This window comes from Neofelis nebulosa, chromosome 11 (genome assembly GCF_028018385.1).
Source record: "Neofelis nebulosa isolate mNeoNeb1 chromosome 11, mNeoNeb1.pri, whole genome shotgun sequence".
Lineage (NCBI taxonomy): Eukaryota > Metazoa > Chordata > Mammalia > Carnivora > Felidae > Neofelis > Neofelis nebulosa.
Genome location: NC_080792.1, coordinates 51311315 through 51331195, shown reverse-complemented (window position 1 = coordinate 51331195; position 19881 = coordinate 51311315). Strand labels below are relative to the sequence as shown.

The following is a 19881-nucleotide window of genomic DNA, read 5'->3' as shown; positions in this document are numbered from 1 at the left end:
GCCCTGCACTATCTCAGTCTAGAAATAACCCTTGTCAGTTTTCTTCACATTTCACTGGCCGGGACTTGCCACATGGCACCATTTAACAGCAGGAGGAGCTAGAAAATATGAGTGAGCAGACAGAATATTTGGGACAGAATATTTGGTGAGCGCTACCATCAGAGTCACAACTATTTATGTGACGCACCAAGTTTTATACTGTATTTTCCTAGGAAATTTACAATTTATGGTTGTTATGTGATTTTGGTGAGAACCAGTCATCTGAAAGTCATGGCGGTTACTCTCAATGAATTCTCAAGTGCACATACTTTGATTTTAATAATTTAAATGAAACTGTACTGACATGCAACTTGATGTAACCTTAAGAGAACTATTTTTAAAACATTTTCAAATAGCCTCCTTATCAAAAAAAAAAAAAAAACTAAAGCAAAATCTTAAGAAGCCAAATAAAACTGATAATTTCTTAATTCTAGTATGTAAAGAAATAGCTAACATGATTTCTCCCAGCTCTTTTCCTTTTGGTGAATATAACCCACATAAAAACTGCATAAAGCATTTTTGTCTAGTTTAATAAATAATTATAAAGCTAACACCATGTAACTACAACCTAAAGGGCATAACTTTTTTTACTTGCCAGAAAGTTTACATACTTGTATATGCCTCTTCAGTACTTGCTGTGTTATGGCTTTGCACTTTCTGTTACTTGATGAAATAAGAGTTGTTTTGATAAAAATAACTTTTACGGGTAGTTCAGCAAAGTGGTTAAGTCCAGAAATTCTGGAGAAATGCTGCTTGGGTTTAACTCCCTGTTCTACCACTTGCTAGCAGTGTGACCTCAGACAAGTTGCTTAACTTCTCTGTGCCTCATCTGAAAAATGTGAAAAACAATACCTTATAGGATCACTGAGAGTATTAAACAATTTGGTGTATGGAAAAAGTCCTTAGAACATTGCCTGACACATAGTAAGTGCTCGTTAGTGACAATGACTATTAGAAGAATTATCACTGAAAACCATAATTTTATTTTATATAGAACTGCTTTTGTTATCAATATAAAGAATTTTAGGTAAACCTATTAGTGTTACCCAGAGACACTAGAATGGAAACAAACTGCAGCATAGAATGGAAAATACTGATGATTATGAAAGCAATTAACTCTTGGCTGTAACTTTCTAAAGACTGAAAGCACTACTCAACTTTGTCTTCAGATTTTATTCTTCAAGACAAGACCTTTTCCTCATTAGCTGAAAGTGTGTGTTTGTAAGAATGATCAAGTATACTGAATTATTTTACTCCTCTAGAGTATAAACTAGCTGATGAAGGAAATAAGTCAGAGAATCAGCCGGGTTGGGAGAGTGACTTTCAGAACTGTTTGACTGTGGTCAACAGTTACAAATACATTTTTATATCATGACTCAAAAATACACACTATATATATATATATATATATATATATATATATATATATATGCATACACTCATATTTACACACACACATACACATACATGTAATGGAAATGGAAGTTCCATGATATATGCATATGATTTGTTAAGTACACTGCACTCTTTCTCCTTAGTCTGCCCTATTCTGTTTTGTTTTGTTTGTTTAACGTACTGGATGTGACTCTCTAAAGCTATGTCTCAAAACATTCAGTTTGAAAGAGACAGATGTATTAGGACACAGAATGTCACATATGTCAGATTCTCTGGAAACAGAGCCTGAGACTCTAACAGCAATTTATTAAGGGTGCCTTCAGGTGAAACTTTTTGGGGGATTAGGCAAGCAACATAGACAAGAGGGAGAAGCTAATCTAGGATGTGGCTTCAGGTGACCTCTGGCCTCAGCCTGATGCAGCAGGGAGCTCTTAAATGGCCCCAAGGGCAACCCTTTGGAGAAGGGTTGAGGAGAGGGTGAACAGTTAGCAGCAGCACCAGCCAAAGTTGGTAAGAGGATCCGTGGCAATCTGAGTAACGCACTGACATTACACACTGCACAAAATATTGCTTCTTCAGTTGCTCTGCCCAGTGATTTTTGTATCCAGGTCTTTTTAGGAATCCACCGATACTAACCTCTTCGGGAGTCACTAGCCTTGTTTGTTAACCTAGTGTGGGTTGTGGGAGTGAGGGTAGGAGGAGTTGGTCAGAAGAGAAATTCAGTCACTGTTCTATGTTATGCAACAGGAGCTATTGACTGAATGTGGGAAACATGGCATAAAGTGCAACTTCAGATGGCACTACGTTTTGATGTAAACATAACTCTCAAGGTAAGTCAGCAGCTTTTTGTTTCAAAAACTATTGAGAGCTAAATTTACAAAGCCCTTGCTTTGAGTAAGGAACCTATACTAACTGCCTTACAAACATCAGTTTTGAGTTAGCTGTTATTATTTCCATTTTTTCAAGTGGAAAAACAGACCTAGAAAAGGTATGGAACTTTCCCAAACTTACTCAGCTGCTGAGTATCAGGGTCAGCATTTGAACTCGTTGCTTTACCTGTAAGTCTTGTCTCTCCAAAATTGCACTATCAGGTTTCTTCAAGGTTACTTGCATAAGTTAATTATATTCCTATAGCTTTAAGCAGAATTGGCCATGTCTGGATTAGAAGATATTTTGCATTTTAAATTGGTTTTCTTTATAGAATTTCTTATTTCTTTTTGTTTGTTTGTTTTTTAACTTGTTTTATTTTTTTATTTTTTAAAATTTACATCCAAATTAGTTAGCATATAGTGCAACAATGATTTCAGGAGTAGATGCCTTAGTGCCCCTTACCCATTTAGCCCATCCCCCCTCACACAACCCCTCCAGTAACCCTCAGTTTGTTCTCCATATTTATGAGTCTCTTCCGTTTTGTCTCCCTCCCTGGTTTTATATTTTTGTTTCCCTTCCCTTATGTTAATCTGTTTTGTCTCTTAAAGTCCTCATATGAATGAAGTCATATAATTTTTGTCTTTAATTTCACTTAGCATAATACCCTCCAGTTCTATTCACGTAGTTGCAAATGGCAAGATTTCATTCTTTTTGATTGCTGAGTAATACTCCACTGTGTGTGTGTGTGTGTGTGTGTGTGTGTGTGTGTATTGTGTATATATATATATATATATACCACATCTTCTTTATTCATTCATCCATCGATGGACATTCTCTTTCCATACTTTGGCTATTGTTGATAATGCTGCTATAAACATTAGGATGCATGTGTCCCTTCGAAACAGCACACCTGTATCCTGTGGATAAATGCCTAGTAGTGCAATTGCTGGGTCGTAGGGTAGTTCTATTTTTAGTTTTTTGAGGAACCTCCATACTGTTTTCCAGAGTGGCTGCACCAGCTTGCATTCCCAAGGAATTTCTTATTTCTAAGGACCATGCACTACATTGTAGCAGGTCAGCCTGAATACAATCATGATGGAAATATGAATATCCTCCTACAGCTTGTTTTCAAATGCAGATGTACTTAATAAGTGAATTAACAGAAAAAATATCAATGTATGCACATGTAATCTCCGTATCTGTTCTTGGGTCTCTCCATTACCTTTATGGAGTTGAAGGTGCTCTCAGTTCCTGGGGTCTGGTTTGCCAGTTCAGTCACCCAGCCAAATTGCTCTCTCATCTTCTCCATCAGATATGTGGTGTCCTCCAGGTGATGCTGGGTCATCTGGAGAATCTGGGCATATTGCTCATGGGACACGTTGACCAATCTGAGGGCCTCATCTACTTTTGTGTGCAGTTCAGGTACATCGGGACAGTCTAGCAAAGAAGAACGTAACATGGTAAAGGAAAATGCCCATGAAATTTGGAGTTGGGTGATGTGGGTTTAAATCCCAGCCCTTAAGCTTTCTATTTCCAGGCTTTTGATCTTGAGTGAGTTTTCAATTAGGTAAAATGGTTATGAATGAAACAACACTGTAAAGTGCTTGATCACAAGACAGTCACATATTGGTGATTTAGCAAATGTTCCTTTTCCTTTTCCTCCTTTTGGTAATGTCTCTGAAGGTCATTTGGGCGACTCACTGATATTCTGATTGGGACACATAGGAAACTGGGCCTCCCTGCCACCTTGAAGTTGAGTGTGGCCATCTTCAAAGTGATGTGTCTCACTTCTGGAGGAAGCCTAAAGAACAGTTAAGGATTTATCATGTTCCCCTTCCCCTGATGGCAGAACTAGTTCTCTTCCATATAGTGGAGGTATCAGGCCTTCCACTCAAACTGTAATTGACACAGCACAGAGTGAGAAATAAACCTTTGTGCTTACAAGCCACTGAGATTCTGCAGCTGTGTGCTATATTGCACAACAGCCCATCTGAACTGAAACAGGATTATAGAAATTAACATAGCTGTGCTGATGAGCAACTTGTTTGATATTGTGTAAAGATTATCTGCAGACTATGGACGAGTCTGTGTTAGGGCATTTGGGACCGTAATAGGTTGTTGTTATGGAAAAAGACCACAGACTTTCTACACTGTGTCTTTTCCTGTTTACTAAAAAGCCATGCCTTCAGGAAAATAGGGGTAGGAGAGAATTCACCAACCAGAGCTGGGTGACTACCTCATCTGAGGTCTTATACATCAATTTGTAGGTTTCTTTTTGATACTTAAAATATAACCCGAGATTCCCTGGCATCTCATACTTTTTCAGAAATCATTTTGAGATCTTTAGGAGAAGGAGACCCTTGTACTTATAAGGAAACCAACTTGTAACAGCATACTTTTGAAAAGTGATTCATGAAAACATTTTGAAAACAAAGGGAGTTACAGTTAAGATATAGTATACATTTGAAAGGAGATTCAGATATTCTTTTAAAATGTCTTCATGTGCAACTTCAGAGTTGTTAACTTTTAGAATAGTAATATAAATATATAGATTTTAATTATGGGGGAAGAAGGTGGTGATTTTCCTCATGATTTAGGCAAGGAGAATTCTACAAGGGACACTCATTTCCTCTTTAAGAGATCACCAGGAAAAAAGATTCTCATGGAACAAAGGTGAAACTTCATGCAAAATACAATCACACAGGAAAGGAAAAAGTAAAACTATATTCACAGATGACATGATCTTGTATGTAGAAAGTCCTAGGAATACATACATACACACAGAAAACTATAAAAACTAATAAACAGTTCAGCAAGGTTGCAGAATACAAGATCAATATATAAAAATCAGTTGTATTTCTATATACTATGAACAAACCAAAACTGAAATTAAGAAAACAACTGCATTCACAATAGCATCAAAAAGAACAAATTGCTTATGAAAAAAATTTTTTTTAATTTTTTAATGTTTATTTTTGAGAGAGAAAGACAGAGAGAGACAGAGCATGAGCAGGGGAGGGCAGAAAGGGAGACACAGAATCTGAAGTAGGCTCCAGGCTGAGCTGTCAGCTCAAAGCCTGATGTGGGGCTCAAACTCATGAACGGTGAGATCATGATCTGAGCCCAAGTCGGACACGTAACCCACTGAGCCACCCAGGCACCCCCCCCCCACCCTTTTTAATGTGTATTTATTTTTCAGAGAGACACACACACAGAGGATGAGCAGGGGAGGCCAGAGAGAGAGGGAATGCTCATGAAAAAAATTTTAAGTGGAGGACTTGTAACTGAAAACTAAAAAACATCTTTGAAAGAAATTAGAGAAGATTTAAATAAATGGAAAGGCACGCTGATGGATTGGAAGACTTAATATTGTTAGAACGGCAATACTCCACAAATTGATCTATAGATTGCCGAATTTCCTTTCTGCAGAAATTGGCAAACTGATCCCAAAATTTATATAGAAAGGCAAAGGGCCCAGGATAACCAAAAGAATCTTGAAAACGAAGAACAAAGTTGGACCATCACACTTCCTAATTTCAAAACTTCCTACACAATACAGCTGTCAAGACAGTGTGGTATTGGCTTCGGACAGACATGTGGATCAATGGAATAGAATTGAGAGTCCAGAAATAAACCCTACATTTGCTGTCAATGGATTTTCAACAAAGATGCCAAGATAATTCTATGGGGAAAAGAAGCCTTTTCAAGAAGTAGAACTGAGATAACTGGATATCCAACTGTGAAAGAAAGAAGTTAGACTCCTCCCTCACACCATATACAAAAATGAAGTCAAAATGTATCAGAGGGGCACCTGGGTGGCTCAGTTGGTTGAGCATCTGACTTCAGCTCAGGTCATGATCTCACAGTTTGTGAGTTTGAGTCCCGCATGGGGCTCTGTGCTGACAGCTCAGAGCCTGGAGCCTGCTTCGGATTCTGTGTCTCCCTCTCTCTCTGCCCCTTCCCTGCTCTTGCTCTGTCTCTCTCTGTCTCTCAAAAATGAATAAACGTTAAAAAAAAAAAAAAAGTATCAGAGACCTAAACATATGAACTAAATATATAAGTCTGTTAGGTGAAACTTAAGTATAAATCTATGGGATCTTGGATTAGGCAATGGTTTCTTAGATATGGCATCAAAATACAAAAATAGAAAAAAAGAAATAGACAAATTAGACTTTATCAAAATGGAATATTATCATATTTCAAAGGGCACCATTCCAAAAGTAAAAAGGCAGCACATGGGAGAAAATATTTGTGAATAATATATCTGATATGGGTTTAGTATCTAGAATATATTAAGAACTCTTACAACTCAACAATAAAAAAAATAATAACATGGGGCAACTGGGTGGCTCTGTTGGTTAAGTGGCCAACTCTTGATTTCGGTTCAGCTCATGGTCTCACAGTTTGCATCCAGCTCTGCACTGACAGCATGGAGCCTGCTTGGGATTCTGTCTCTCCCTTTCTCTCTGCCCTTCCCCCAATCATGTTCTCTCTCTCTCTCTCTCTCTCTCTCTCTCTCTGTCTCTCTTCCTCTCTTTTCCTCTTTCTCTCTCTCTCAAATAAATAAACATTAAAAAAATAATAAAATTAAAATATGGGCAAAGGATTTGAATAGGCATTTCTCCAAAGGAGATACACAAATGTTCATATGGTAGATAGGTTTCCAACTGCAAGAGAGGAAGGACAAGCTTTAATTTACAAGCATGTTTCAAGTCTGCACTTTGGTCACATTTGCCAATGTCTCATTCACTAAGGACAGACCCATGGCCAAGCCCAGATTCATGGACTGGAAAAGCAGACTATCTCTTGATGGCAGAAACCACAAAATACTGTGGCCATTTTGTATTTAATCTACAATACATATGTTCCCTTCTGCCTAGGAGAGGTCTCAATTTATGTCTATTGTTCTTAATTATTAATATTGCCTATGTCACATTCAAAGGAGATCTAATTTAATTGATAGTTATATGGTCATTTAACAAAGTGGGCAGGACACAGAAGTTCTTTGGTATAATTCCCATGTGCTTACCAACTATATTAAGAAATAAAATATTACCTAAATACGTGAAACTCCCATTGTGCCCCTTCCACATTAAAACCTCTCTGTTCTCTCAAAAGGAAACTACTATTTTGAATTGTTATATCCAGCACAATTGATATGGAAAAAGAGGAAAATAGTCACTTACAGAAAATCTGTTTAAAATCAAGGCCAGGGGCGCCAGGGTGGCCCAGTTGGTTAAGCAGCCAACTCTTGATTTTGGCTGGGGTCAGGATCTCATGGTTTGTGAGTTCAAGCCCCGTGTAGGACTCTGCACTGATAGCACGGAACTCGTTTGGGATTCTCTCTCTCCCTCTCTGTCTGCCCCTAACCCGCTCATGCTCTCTCTCTTTCTCAAAAATAAATAAATATTAAAAAAGGATCATCTATTGTAAAAATAAAAAATTAAAATCAGGACAAAAATGTATGGTAAATAGTGGAAAAACAAAAAGATTTATGATCTCTTGGAAAATATTTATCAAATATAAGATTTATTTATTATAAGATTTATAAGATATTATATCTATAATTATAGCTATGTACATAGTCTGAGAACAAGGAAAGAATCAAATATTGATTAAAGAGGCAAAATTATTGTTTGACAAAATGTAGAAGGGTTGTTTGTAATAGAAAAACATGGAAGCAACTTAAATACACTTAAGGAGAATGGGTAAATTGTGATATACCTACAGAGACCAACACATCAGTGAATTAATGAATCAGAACATGTATTCATATGGCTAACTGTCCCAAACTATACTGTATAACCAAGCTGCAAAAGAATACATAAGCAGTATATTTACACTGTTAAGAAAAAGTATCCAAAATTTGGAAACAAGGCAGAAGAATGGCTGCATGTTGGGGCACCTGGATGGCTCAGTCGGTTGAGCGTCTGACTCTTGATTTCAGCTCAGGTCATAAAGCCTGCTTAAGATTCTCTCTCTCTCTCTCTCTCTCTCTCTCTCTCTCTCTCTCTCATATTCTCTCCCTCTCTCCCTCTGTCCCTCTCCCTGGCTCATGTTTGCGTCCTCTCTCAAATTAAAAAGAAAAAAAAAATGGCTGCATACCTTTTTAATATCATGTAAAACATTGCCTAAGAGGCCTGCCTACCTACAGATTCTTTGATTCTCTAAAGAAATGATCTTTTGTTGGATTTACTACTTAGTGTTGCTCAGGGCCAGAGAACATCCTAGATTGAAAAGTTGCAAATGTTTTTTGTCCAGTAGAGATATAAATTATTTTGGTCTGATAGAAAACATAACTGCAAAACTTATAGTTTTATTGCCCTTTAGGGCATAGTTTTATGCCCTTTAGGGCATAGTTTAGGACAAAATTATATCTAATTTTGCAATCTGACTTCAACATTCTATCTTTGACTGTAAAAACTTCAGTCTGTCCTGTACTCCTTTGTAACAGCTTTAATACTTTGCTGATTCCCTCATTAATGGGATAAATTAATCTTGACATGTGCTCATTTTATATTTGTACAAGTCATAGTTTTAAAGTTAAAAATGATACTTTGACAATATAAATTAAAAACATGTAAGGCATTGCCAAATATGCTGTGTGTATTATATATATATATATATACATGTGATAACAGTATAAAGAAGAGAAAAGAAATAATAAACACTAAATTCAAAATAGTTTCCTTTTGAGGAGATAAGGAGGATGTGATTTGGAAGATCACAAAGGAAGTTTCATCTATTTTGGTGATGTTTTATTTCTTAATCCAGGATGTAGGCACTTGGGTTTTTGTTCTTTTACTCTTTGTACATTTATAACAAAATGCATTTTATAATAAAAGTTTTAAGTTACATGGGAGCACATTAGAACATTCTTTCCTTGATGTTTTACCTATGCAGCAGTCGATTAACATGGCATGTATTCAGGGTACCTGTCTGGCTCAGTTGGTAGAACACGCAACTCTTAATCTCGGAGTCTTGAGTTCAAGCTCCACACTGGGTGGGGAGTCTACTTAAAATTAAAAACAAAATTTTTAAACACATTGCATGTATTCTATATTACCTGATTTGTACCATATCTGATGCATTGTCTGATGTATATTGATATCTGAGACATTTGTATTATATAATCTGATTTCTTCCATATTTTTTCCAGTTTTATTGAGCAGTAACTGACAGATATAAGTATAAGGTGTAAAGTATGATGGTCTGATTTACATATGTTGTGAAATACTTATTGTAATAGGTTGAGTTAACATCCATATCATATAGATCCAACAAAAAGAAAACAAAATTTCTCCTTGTGATGAGAACTGTTAGGATCTCCTCTCTTACCAACTTTCCTATACATCACACAGCAGTGTTAGCTGTAGTCATCATGTTGAAGGTTACATGCTTAGCACCTATTTATATCATAACTAGAAGCTTGTATCTATTGACCACCTTCCTCCAATCCCCCCTCCCATCTTCTGTATTATTTTATGATAGAGAGAGATGATTCATAAAAGTTCTTAACTGGTTGAAAGGAAGTTAATGATACATAGATGGGATGTTTGCGTGAGACTATTTTTGTAGGCAGTCAGTGTATTTGTGTAAATTTTTCTGTTATAAAAAAACTGTTTCTGTATGCAACCTTATAACTGTGACTTAAAAAGCAAAGACTTGAATAATGAAAATCATTAGTATGTCAGCCACTTTATTTAATCTGCAAAACACCCGTATAAAATAGATATATTATTGCTATTCTCCAAATGATGAAACAGAGGTGCAGAGTCACTCAATTCACAATTCAGGAGAAATAATGGAAAGGTCCAGTTTCTATTCAACCTTGCTTTTTAGAATTTCCTTCCTTTAGCGAGGTGAAATGCAGAAACACAGGAATTGAAGTCTCGTGGCTTTTGTAAGAAAATGTGTTGGGGCCCTAGCAGGTGGGAGGAGTGACTTTAGCTAAGGGAAGGGTGGGAGAAGGGCGACTGCCAGGCAAGAGAAGGATTTCTCGCCTGGGGAAGGAACCGAAGGTCACTCTTTGCTAGGTCTGGGAGAGGAAAGACTGTATGAGGAGCCACTTTACATATTTAAGTTCTAATTAGTGATTTACCCACCAGCTGGAAAGAGTTAATGCCACTTAAAAATAAAACTCAGTTGGGGGCACCTGGGTGGCTCAGTCTGTTAAGCACCTGACCCTTGATCTCAGCTCAGGTCATGATCTCTCTCCATGAGATGGAACCCATATGGGGCTCTTCCTGCTGACAGCATGGAGTATGCCTGGGATTCTCTCTCTCTGCTCCTCCCCTGCTTGAGCTCTCTCTAAATAAATAAATAAATAAATAAACTTAAGAAAAAAATGTAAACACAAAAACTCACGTGGCTAACAATTTGCTTACACAATGGGAAGATTGCTTCCGTGGTGGGATTTTTTTTCCTTGTGGTAAAAAGGAAAGAGTGCCTTAATTTGCTCCTACTTCTCTTTTGCACACATTAGTGTTTCTCTGTCTTTAACCACAAAAAGTTTCACAGGAACAGGAGGGAATTTTAAATAAGGAAAAAAGCGAGTTGACCTACTTTTGAATAATAAAAGCTTATAAAACTATGCTGAGCACCCCTAGATGGAAATAAACATGCATAAAAAGTGCTTGAAGGAAAATAAATGAATCCATGATGCTTGCAAAAGTGTGATTTTGACCTCTGACCAGAATACTATTGAAACCTTGAGAAAATAATGATTATTTACCTTCCCACAGGTAATCCTGACATTTTTGGCATCTTGCATGAAACTGGAAACATTCTGACAAATTCTGGCCAAGTTCTGCACATGGTCCCCTGTTCTGCACAGGCCACATCTCTGAACTCAGGCTTCCATGGTTAGAGTCTGCAGGTAACATAGTGTTTACACATTAATGTCATTAGAGTCTGCATTTTAAAGGCATGGACTAGATGTCATTTCTTTGTCTTACCAGTTCTTTCAAAATCTTTCCATATTCAATCATAGGAACGTCCATTGTTGCAACCATTTGCTAGGACAATTTGACATCTATTAAAAATTGCACATATTCTTTAATCCAACAATCACATTACTATTATTATTATTCATTATTATTTGTACACTCCTCCTTCAGAAAGGTTAATGAATATGGTTTTATTTTCTGGAGGGAATTATGAGGAATCTTTGGGAAGACATACTTGATGGGATGTGAGAGGGCAGCTTTCATTTGTTTTGTTCTTTTATATATTTGAATTATTTTTTAATTTAAAAAAAAATGTTGATTTATTTATTTATTTATTTATTTTTTAACATTTTTTATTTATTTTTGGGACAGAGAGAGACAGAGCATGAACGGGGGAGGGGCAGAGAGAGAGGGAGACACAGAATCGGAAACAGGCTCCAGGCTCCGAGCCATCAGCCCAGAGCCTGACGCGGGGCTCGAACTCACGGACCGCGAGATCGTGACCTGGCTGAAGTCGGACGCTTAACCGACTGCGCCACCCAGGCGCCCCTGTTGATTTATTTTTTAGAGAAAGAGAGAGTGTAAGCGGGGGAAGGGCAGAGAAAGAAAGGGAGAGACAGAATCCTAAGCAGGCTTTGCGCTGTCAGCACAGAGCCTCATGTGGGGCTCCATTTCATGAACCTGTGAGATCATGATCTGAGCCAAAATCAAGACTCAGACACTTAACCGACTGAGCCACCCAGGCACCCCTATATTTGAATTATTTTAAATTTAGTGTGTCTTACTTTTATTATTTTTATTTCTGATGTCGACGGATTAACTAAATAGGGAGTTGTAAGCCGCTTTTCTCTTTGGATTTCTTTCTATTTAAAAATTTTTCTAGGGGCTCCTAGGTGACTTGGTCAGTTAAGTGTCCAACTTTGACTCAGGTCATGATCTCACGGTTTGTGAATTCGAGCCCTGCGTCAGACTCTGTGTCAACAGCTCAGAGCCTGGAGCCTACTTCGGATTCTGTGTCTCCTTGCTCTCTGCCCCTCCCCAACTCACACTCTGTCTGCCATCTGTCTGTATGTCTTTCTCTGTCTCAGAAATAAATAAATATTACACATTTTTAAAAAATTTTCTAATAATTATTTTAATCTTTTAAAGCCAAAATTGGGAAATACATTGGAGTTTCAAAGGCACTGGGAATATCTATTTCTAAAACTGGGTGGTAGGCATTTACTTTATTACTATTCCTTTTGCATTTCATATATATGATGTTATAAACAATGGATCAAGAATTTAGGAAAACATCTAAAGCAGATCAACTTTTGAGAAACCCTTTTTTTTTTCTGGAAAAACTAATAATCCATATGAAAATGATGACGTGAAAAAGAAGTCAATCCAACAGAAAATTGACAGTTCTCAACTGAGTGTTTCACATTAGGAAACATTTATTATTAATTTACAACCCAATGATTTTCTCCTATATTGAACCATCAACATTTTAAAACAAAACATTTCATTTTGAGATAAATTGTGAAATCTGTTGCTTAAAAACCTCTGAGGCATTGGTTACATCGTGTGGTGTATAAGGCAACCATCTCCTTTTGTTGAATAGGAGGTCATTTCTTCTCAGCTGCCTTCCTGAACGGTCCCCTGTAGTCACTGAGGAGTTCTACTGTAGAGCTTGTCTCTGCTTCATGTACTGTTTGCTTTCTTACCTTCTCTGTTAGACCCTGAGCCTGTTGAGGGAAGGGATTTGGTCTTATCATTTGAATCATGTCATTCTTCCATACCTTTTTCTGTCATTTCAGTTACAATGGTCTTGTAGTTGTCCACTGATCTGTTTTCCTTTCTCTGGACTGAGCTCCTAAAAGTCAGGGAGCTGTGTCATAATCATGGTCTTCTTCCCAGCATCTAGTTGAACACCTGGTGTGTAGATCGGGGATGGCAAATTCCAGGTCCATGTGATACCAGTTCCTCATTCTGTGCCGTGGCATGACAGTAACCCATCACTGAGCTCTAGACCCTTCTAGGCAGCTACTTCCAGTGCTGTCACTCATAGCAACCATCTCCTCTCCCCACTTGCCTCTGTCTCCCCACCCCAGTCAGAGGGAAAATTAAAGGCAGCAACACTCTCCAATGTGGGATTAGAGCTCGTATCTCCCAGCAACCAGCATTGCATCAGGCTACTGCACCACACAGTTTCATTCAATGCCATCTATCCTTGCCAGGGATTCATGAGGCAAGTGAGGACAACTGCAAGAGCTATTTTATTCTCTTTCAGTAGGAACTTAGGTCTAGAAAGATTGAGGTAGGAAAGAAATTCTCCCATATGGAGACAAAAATGAAATCACACTCAATCAAAGAAAAAAATACTAATAACCAAAATATTTCAGAATTTTTATTGCTGCCTCTTTCCTTTTAATGGTGTTCATTATTCAATTTTAGCTACTTTTCTAATTTTAGCACTTAGGACAATCATGACAAATAAAACCCATCCATGAAGGTTGCCAGATACACAGTGCTCACTCAGGCAATGTTGGCCATGGTAATTGACAAGAGGCTTGTATTCATTTCCTGTTGCTGTTGTAACAGAATACCACAAATGTAGTGGTTTGAAATGATACAAATGTTCTGGTTCTGTGGGTCAGAAGTTTGAAATGGGTCTCACTGGCCTAAAATCAAGGTGTTGGCAGGGGATTTTTTTTTTTTTCTGGAGGCTGTAGGGGAGAATCTATTTCCTTGCCTTTCCAATTTCTAGAGGCCAACTATAGTCCTTACTTCATGGCCCTCTTCCTCTACCTGCAAAGGCAGCAAAGTAGGGGCCTTCTCATATTACCATCTCTATGGGTTTTGTTCTGCCTCCCTCTTGTGCTTTTTAAAAAATGTTTATTATTTATTTTGAGAGAGAAAAAAAACTTGCATGTGAGGGGGGAGGGGCAGACAGGGGGGAGAGAGACCATCCCAAACAGGCTCTATGCTCAGCGTGGAGCCTGACATGGGGCTGGCTCTCATGAACCGTGAGTTCATGACCTGAGCTGAAATTAAGAGACGCTTAGCCGACTGAGCCACCCAGGTGCCCCTCTTTCCCACTTTGAAGAACCCTTGTAGCCACATGGATAATTCAGGATAATCTCCCCTTTTTAAGATCAGCTGACCAGCACCTCAATTCCATCTACAACCTTACTTTCCCCTTGCCACGTAACACAACATATTCACAGGTCCTGCAGATTAGGGTGTAGATATCTTTGGGCAGCTATTATTCTGTCTACACAGGGACAAAGCTCAAAATGTCTTCTCATTAGGCAGACTGTGCAGGCACATTGGGTTTATTCCTCACCTACCACCTGTCCAGAAAAGTGATGGAAATCACTTGCAAATACCCTATGGCCCCTCCCTGACTATTTTTGATAAATAGTCTGCATGTGCTTATCTGAGAAGAGAATGTCTCTTCTGTTGAGGTAGCTCTGTGCTGTCAGGTAGGGTAGGGATAGCAGAGAAAGAAGAGTTGAAAGGTGTATCACAGGCCCTTTTGTTTTTGTTTTTCATACTTGCATTTAAGTTACATTTGTATTACAGGAGGCTCTGGATATGCCAGTTATCACCAAGGTGGGGGTTGTGCAGAGGGCCAGCTGAGCAGGGTGAGTGTGAATGGAGAGGAAGCTGGGGCAGAACTGGCGGAAACCTACATTCTTACTCGGTAGGGTGGGAGGGGGTTGTAGTGATTGGAAAGTTATTTAGATTTCAGTGCAAATGAATCACTATATACTCCTCTGCACATGTATAAGGATGTGCATCCACATATAAGGATGCACACAATGTGAAAGATGGAACACATTCTGAATATTATCCCCAAACAATGATATCTATTTAAAAGTTCAGGCAAAAATTACTCAATATCACTCTAGCATTGATATATTTAGTCTACTGCCTTGATACTTTTCCTGAATATTGGTAAATTTGGGACCTCAGAATAGAATACCAGAGAAAACACCTGACTTACAAGAAAAGTCCTCCAGACCCTGAAATAGAACCCAGCAATGATTCCAGTAATGATGGCTGTTCTCTACTCATGGAACAATGGGACGGGAAGGATGTCATGTATTGTTTTTTGGCTTTGGTTTCTGGTACTGTGAGGTAGCTCTATACTCTTCTGTAGAGAGACCAGTGATGCAATGTCATGGCAATTTTGAGAATATGATTCAGATGTTGCCAGCTAAAGCTGATATAACTGGAAAATAGCTAGAAGGAGCCCATTTCTTTCTACATACAAAAAGCTCTGCGTGATTAACATATACAACTTGAAGAGTCTGCAGAGAAGTATAAGCCCATGAAACTGGCACCACAATCTATGCCATAAACCTATCCATCACTTCCAAAAATGTCCTCCTGCCCTCTTATTTATTTATCATTATTGTCATTATTATTATTAATGATGCTTAACATAAGATCTACCCTCTTAGCCAATTTTCAAGTATACAGTGCAGTGTGTTTAACAATAGGCACTATTCTGCACAGTTGGACTTGTATGTTTAGGACTCACTCATCTTATGTAATGGAAGTTTTTTGCTCTCTGACCAACATCTCCCCATGTCCCCCTCCACTCAGCTCCCAGGAACATCATTCTACTCTTTGCTTACATGACTTTGACTATTTTAGATTCCTCATCTAAGCAGTATCATGTACTATTTGTCCTTCTGTGTGTGGCTTGTTTCACTTAGCATAATGTCCTCCAGGTTCATCCATGTTGTCACAAATGGCAGAAGGAGCCTCTAGAAGGAGCTCGCTTTATTTTTCATGCCAGAGGGGAGCATTCTTTCATGTGGCTCTGTGGTCCATAAGACATAAATCTAAGGGAATGTAAACCCTACCTTGGCCCACCCAGCAGCTCTCATTTCTGAGATGCTGTGTTCCAGCCACTCCACAGAAACCCAAGGAAGGCACCTCCTTCTGTCTGAAGACACACTGCAGCATTTTGTTTCCAACATGGTCTATCTTGGGGCATGTTTGGTATTGGTAGAAGGCAATTCTTATCCTTTACAGAAATTCTGATTATGTAGCTTTGGGTTTCTCTATAAGCATCTTCTATGGCTTTGTGCACAAATGTTATGACTTAAGGGATTACGACAGTGATGCAGAGGAGGCTATGGAGGGCACTATGGAGGGCACTGGTTATATGTGACACTACGCTTCTTCCCAAACTGTGAGTTGAGGTGTCTAGACTGATTTTAAAGAAGCCCCGTGATGTTCAGGCAGAATAGAGCAGAGCATATATACACAAGTTTTGATAAAGGGGGCAACCATTTTGTTCAACTTTCTCACCCGGCTAGCATTTTCCTTATCAGCTTTGAAAACTTGCTTTAAAAAGACAGAACAGCCCCACAGGGCTATTGACAATGACGGAAGAGGGATGGTGTTTGGCAGACTTCGAAGCTTTCTCTAAGAGGCTCTGAAACATCAATTATCCATAAATTGTCACTCTAAGAAACATTGTAAAATGACTTAGAAGTGTCTACCATTTCCAAAGGTAAACAAAGCTTGACCTTAGTATTGACATCTAAGTAAAAATCATCTTGTAATACTTGCCTTTGTCTTGCTTTGGTAAATCTGCTATTGCATTCAGCATCTCGGTGACTGCTGTGCTGATACTGTGATAAACAGAGAGACTGAAATTACAAAACAGCTGGAAGAAGCTGGGAATGTCCCAACTTTGCACAGGATCCATTTTTTTCTCTGGTTCTTTGGATAAAACCGGAAGAAAGCTAGGCTGCGTGGAGTTTGTATCTGACATGAAATATGATTGAAAAGCCTGGTCAAATTCTTGCTGCATCTGTTTGAAGACGTTAAGACTCCTGTTAAAGAGAAATCTCACATCCACGGTCAGCTGGCTGAATACATTCTCTATTTGGGCCACTTGTGCATCCTCCTCAATGAATTTTTCACTGACAGGGAGATCTTTTTGATTATCTTCGTGGAAAGGAAACAAGTATTGATACATCTTCCTGAAAAACTGTTCGACCTGTGGGGTGAGGTGGAGGATAGAAATGGAATAAGAGATTAATTTTCTTTCTAGACCGTTTCTTTTTTAAAAATCAACTTTATTTTATTATTTTTTTTAAATGGAAGGACAATTGACATGGACCATTTCTTATTGTAAATTTCAAAGTCAACTTGCAGTGGTCATCCCAAATCAAAAATAATTCTGGGCAAGATAGGAAAAGGTGACTCATTTTTTAAGATAATTTATTAACACTCTTATAACTTTGACTTTGTTTGTGGAAATAGGATCTGAAATTCTTCCTTGTTTATGTTTGCCTACCAAAGGCCAAGTTTTTAATATTGTTGGCAAGCCACAGCCTGATGTAGCGGCAGAGGCTGGCATGTCAAGGTTTAAAGGGTACTGTGTAGGTTGCCCCAAAACTATGAAAAAAGCTCTTGCCTTTCATCTCTGTCTAAGGGTTTTTGGTTTTGGGGTTTTTTTGTTTTTGGGGGTTTTTTTTAGTTTGTTTCCTTTAACGTAATGTTGTTAGTGACTTTATGGTCTTCTCTTTCTTGTCTCATAAATTAGTCCATGGAAAGGAAAAGATAAACACATTCATACTGAATTATAGATGCCTGATAGAGTTAAATAGGCTACTCAGGGATGGTTACATATTAGTAGTGATCAAAGCCCTCTTTGGCTAGAGTCAAAGAAATGAATCTCTAATTGTAGAATTTTACACTCAGTGGGAGAATATTTTCCAGCAGTCACACCATGCCCTACATCCATATGACTTCCAGGTTTGTGCTAGAACACAATTGCCCTTATATGGTAGCGCTGTGGCCATGTTGAAAGCTATGGAGCATACCAACTATCCGACATCACAGATGTAGCATCCCAATGCTGTTCAAAGAAATCCCCAGAAATTCTTGTATTATTCTTGCCTTTCTCAAAAAGCAATCTGGGTGGGGGCCGGGGTGGGAGTTGGGACCCCTGGGTGGCTCAATCAGTTAAGTGTCCAATTCTTGATTTTGGCTCAGATCATGATCTCATAGCTTGTGAGATCAAGTCCCGTGTCAGGTTCCATGCTGACTACATGGAACCTCCTTGGGATTCTGTCTCTCTCTCTTTCTTTCTCTTTCTCTCCAAAATGAATAAATAAACTTAAAAAAAAAAAAAGTAATCTGGGTGGATTGTCTGTCCCTCTCTCTGCCAGCTTGTATTTGCCTGAATCCATCCACAAAAACAAACTTTAAAGCCCCAAGAAATTTTCATAAAGTCACACAACTGGCACAGACAGGAATGGTTCCCAAATCTCTGACCTCCAGCCAGTGCTCATTCCACTGTTTTCCGGTATATTGGAGAGTGACAATGGCTATAAAAATAGAGCAGATGCAATTAACAGTGGAGGCAAATTAACTTGGCAAATGAATTGTCCTAGGGGTTGCCCCCTCTATAACTGGGCATGGCATTGCCAAGCCAGGAGCATACTGTAAGTAGTGCATGCTGTAATATAGAGAGAATTTCACTGCATTTCATATTCAGCTCACGTCTCGAACGGGAAGAGAAATTCAGGCCAATAGAATAGGAGACGTTTATGGGGCAGAGCTTATCCTATTCAGGTCACCACCTTCTGTGAGTCCCTCTGCCCAGACAGATAGCCAAAGGGGACAAAACAAACAAACATGCCAGTCCTATAGGGAATGCATAGATATGGTTAAAGAGGACATGAATGTGTGCATATGTGTGTGTTGCTGTAAGAAGGCAAGCCTGTTGAAGGAGAGATTCAGGAGGCAGAGGATGTCTTCAAATGTTTGGCCTCCAGGGAAAAAATTAAAGCAGGTTGAAATCAGAGACTATAATACTATTATTTAGAATGCAATTCAGCAAACATTTATTAGATACCTAATGCTTAAATGAAGACAGCTAACATGTGGTCCCTGCCCTCAAAGAGCTTACAATCTAGTGGGAACGTATTCACAAAGGACAAATACAAGACAGAAAGATTCAGGATATTTCCAAGAGGGATATACACTGTGTCATTAAAGGGAGAGATGAACACTGAATGACTGTTTTATCTTGTAATTTGAATATACACAGGTGATTTGTACATAGCATGAATGTTAGATTCTAGGTCACAAAAGGCCAATATCAGGTCAGGCATTTCTATTCTAAATAGTAAAATAAATTAATTTTTAAAAATTAAGCTGGAGTATGTACCTTAAGTATTCTGAAACCTTGAGCTCTATTTTTCCCTTACCGTATTTTTCATAGAGGACCAGCTAGATTGGCAGGTTGTGTAAAATCTCATGCAGTTACTCTCCAGGCAAGACTTGCATTCGTCCCAGGAATCTGTCAAAGACACCTGGCATAGACTTTGTTCTTCTTCTAGATGTTCCTGAACTTCATTCATGAGTCTCAAGGCTTCCTAATTAAAAAGTAGAAACAAACATCCTATGAATGTATAAAGAAGATGTAGTATATATATACAATGGAGTATTACTTGGCAATCAAAAAGAATAAAATCTTGCCATTTGCAACTACATGGATGGAACTAGAGGGTATTATGCTAAGCGAAATTAGTCAGAGAAAGACAAATATCATATAACTTCACTCATATGAGGACCTTAAGATATAAAACAGATGAACATAAGGGAAGGG

The 19881-nt window shown here is 38.4% G+C and overlaps 1 protein-coding gene across 3 annotated transcripts in view; it reads right to left on the bottom strand.

Moving 5' to 3' along the window:
- The window catches only part of CLUL1 (clusterin like 1), a 36721-nt gene that overhangs the window by 2122 nt on the left and 14718 nt on the right, over positions 1 to 19881 (bottom strand). For all 3 annotated transcript variants that reach the window (XM_058692561.1, XM_058692562.1, XM_058692563.1), the window contains exons 4-7: positions 19481 to 19648; positions 16827 to 17259; positions 11039 to 11176; positions 3527 to 3741 (exon numbers count right to left, since the gene is read on the bottom strand). In XM_058692561.1, coding sequence (XP_058548544.1) covers positions 3527 to 3741; positions 11039 to 11176; positions 16827 to 17259; positions 19481 to 19648 — 954 coding nt within the window. The remainder of the gene's footprint in view (positions 1 to 3526; positions 3742 to 11038; positions 11177 to 16826; positions 17260 to 19480; positions 19649 to 19881) is intronic.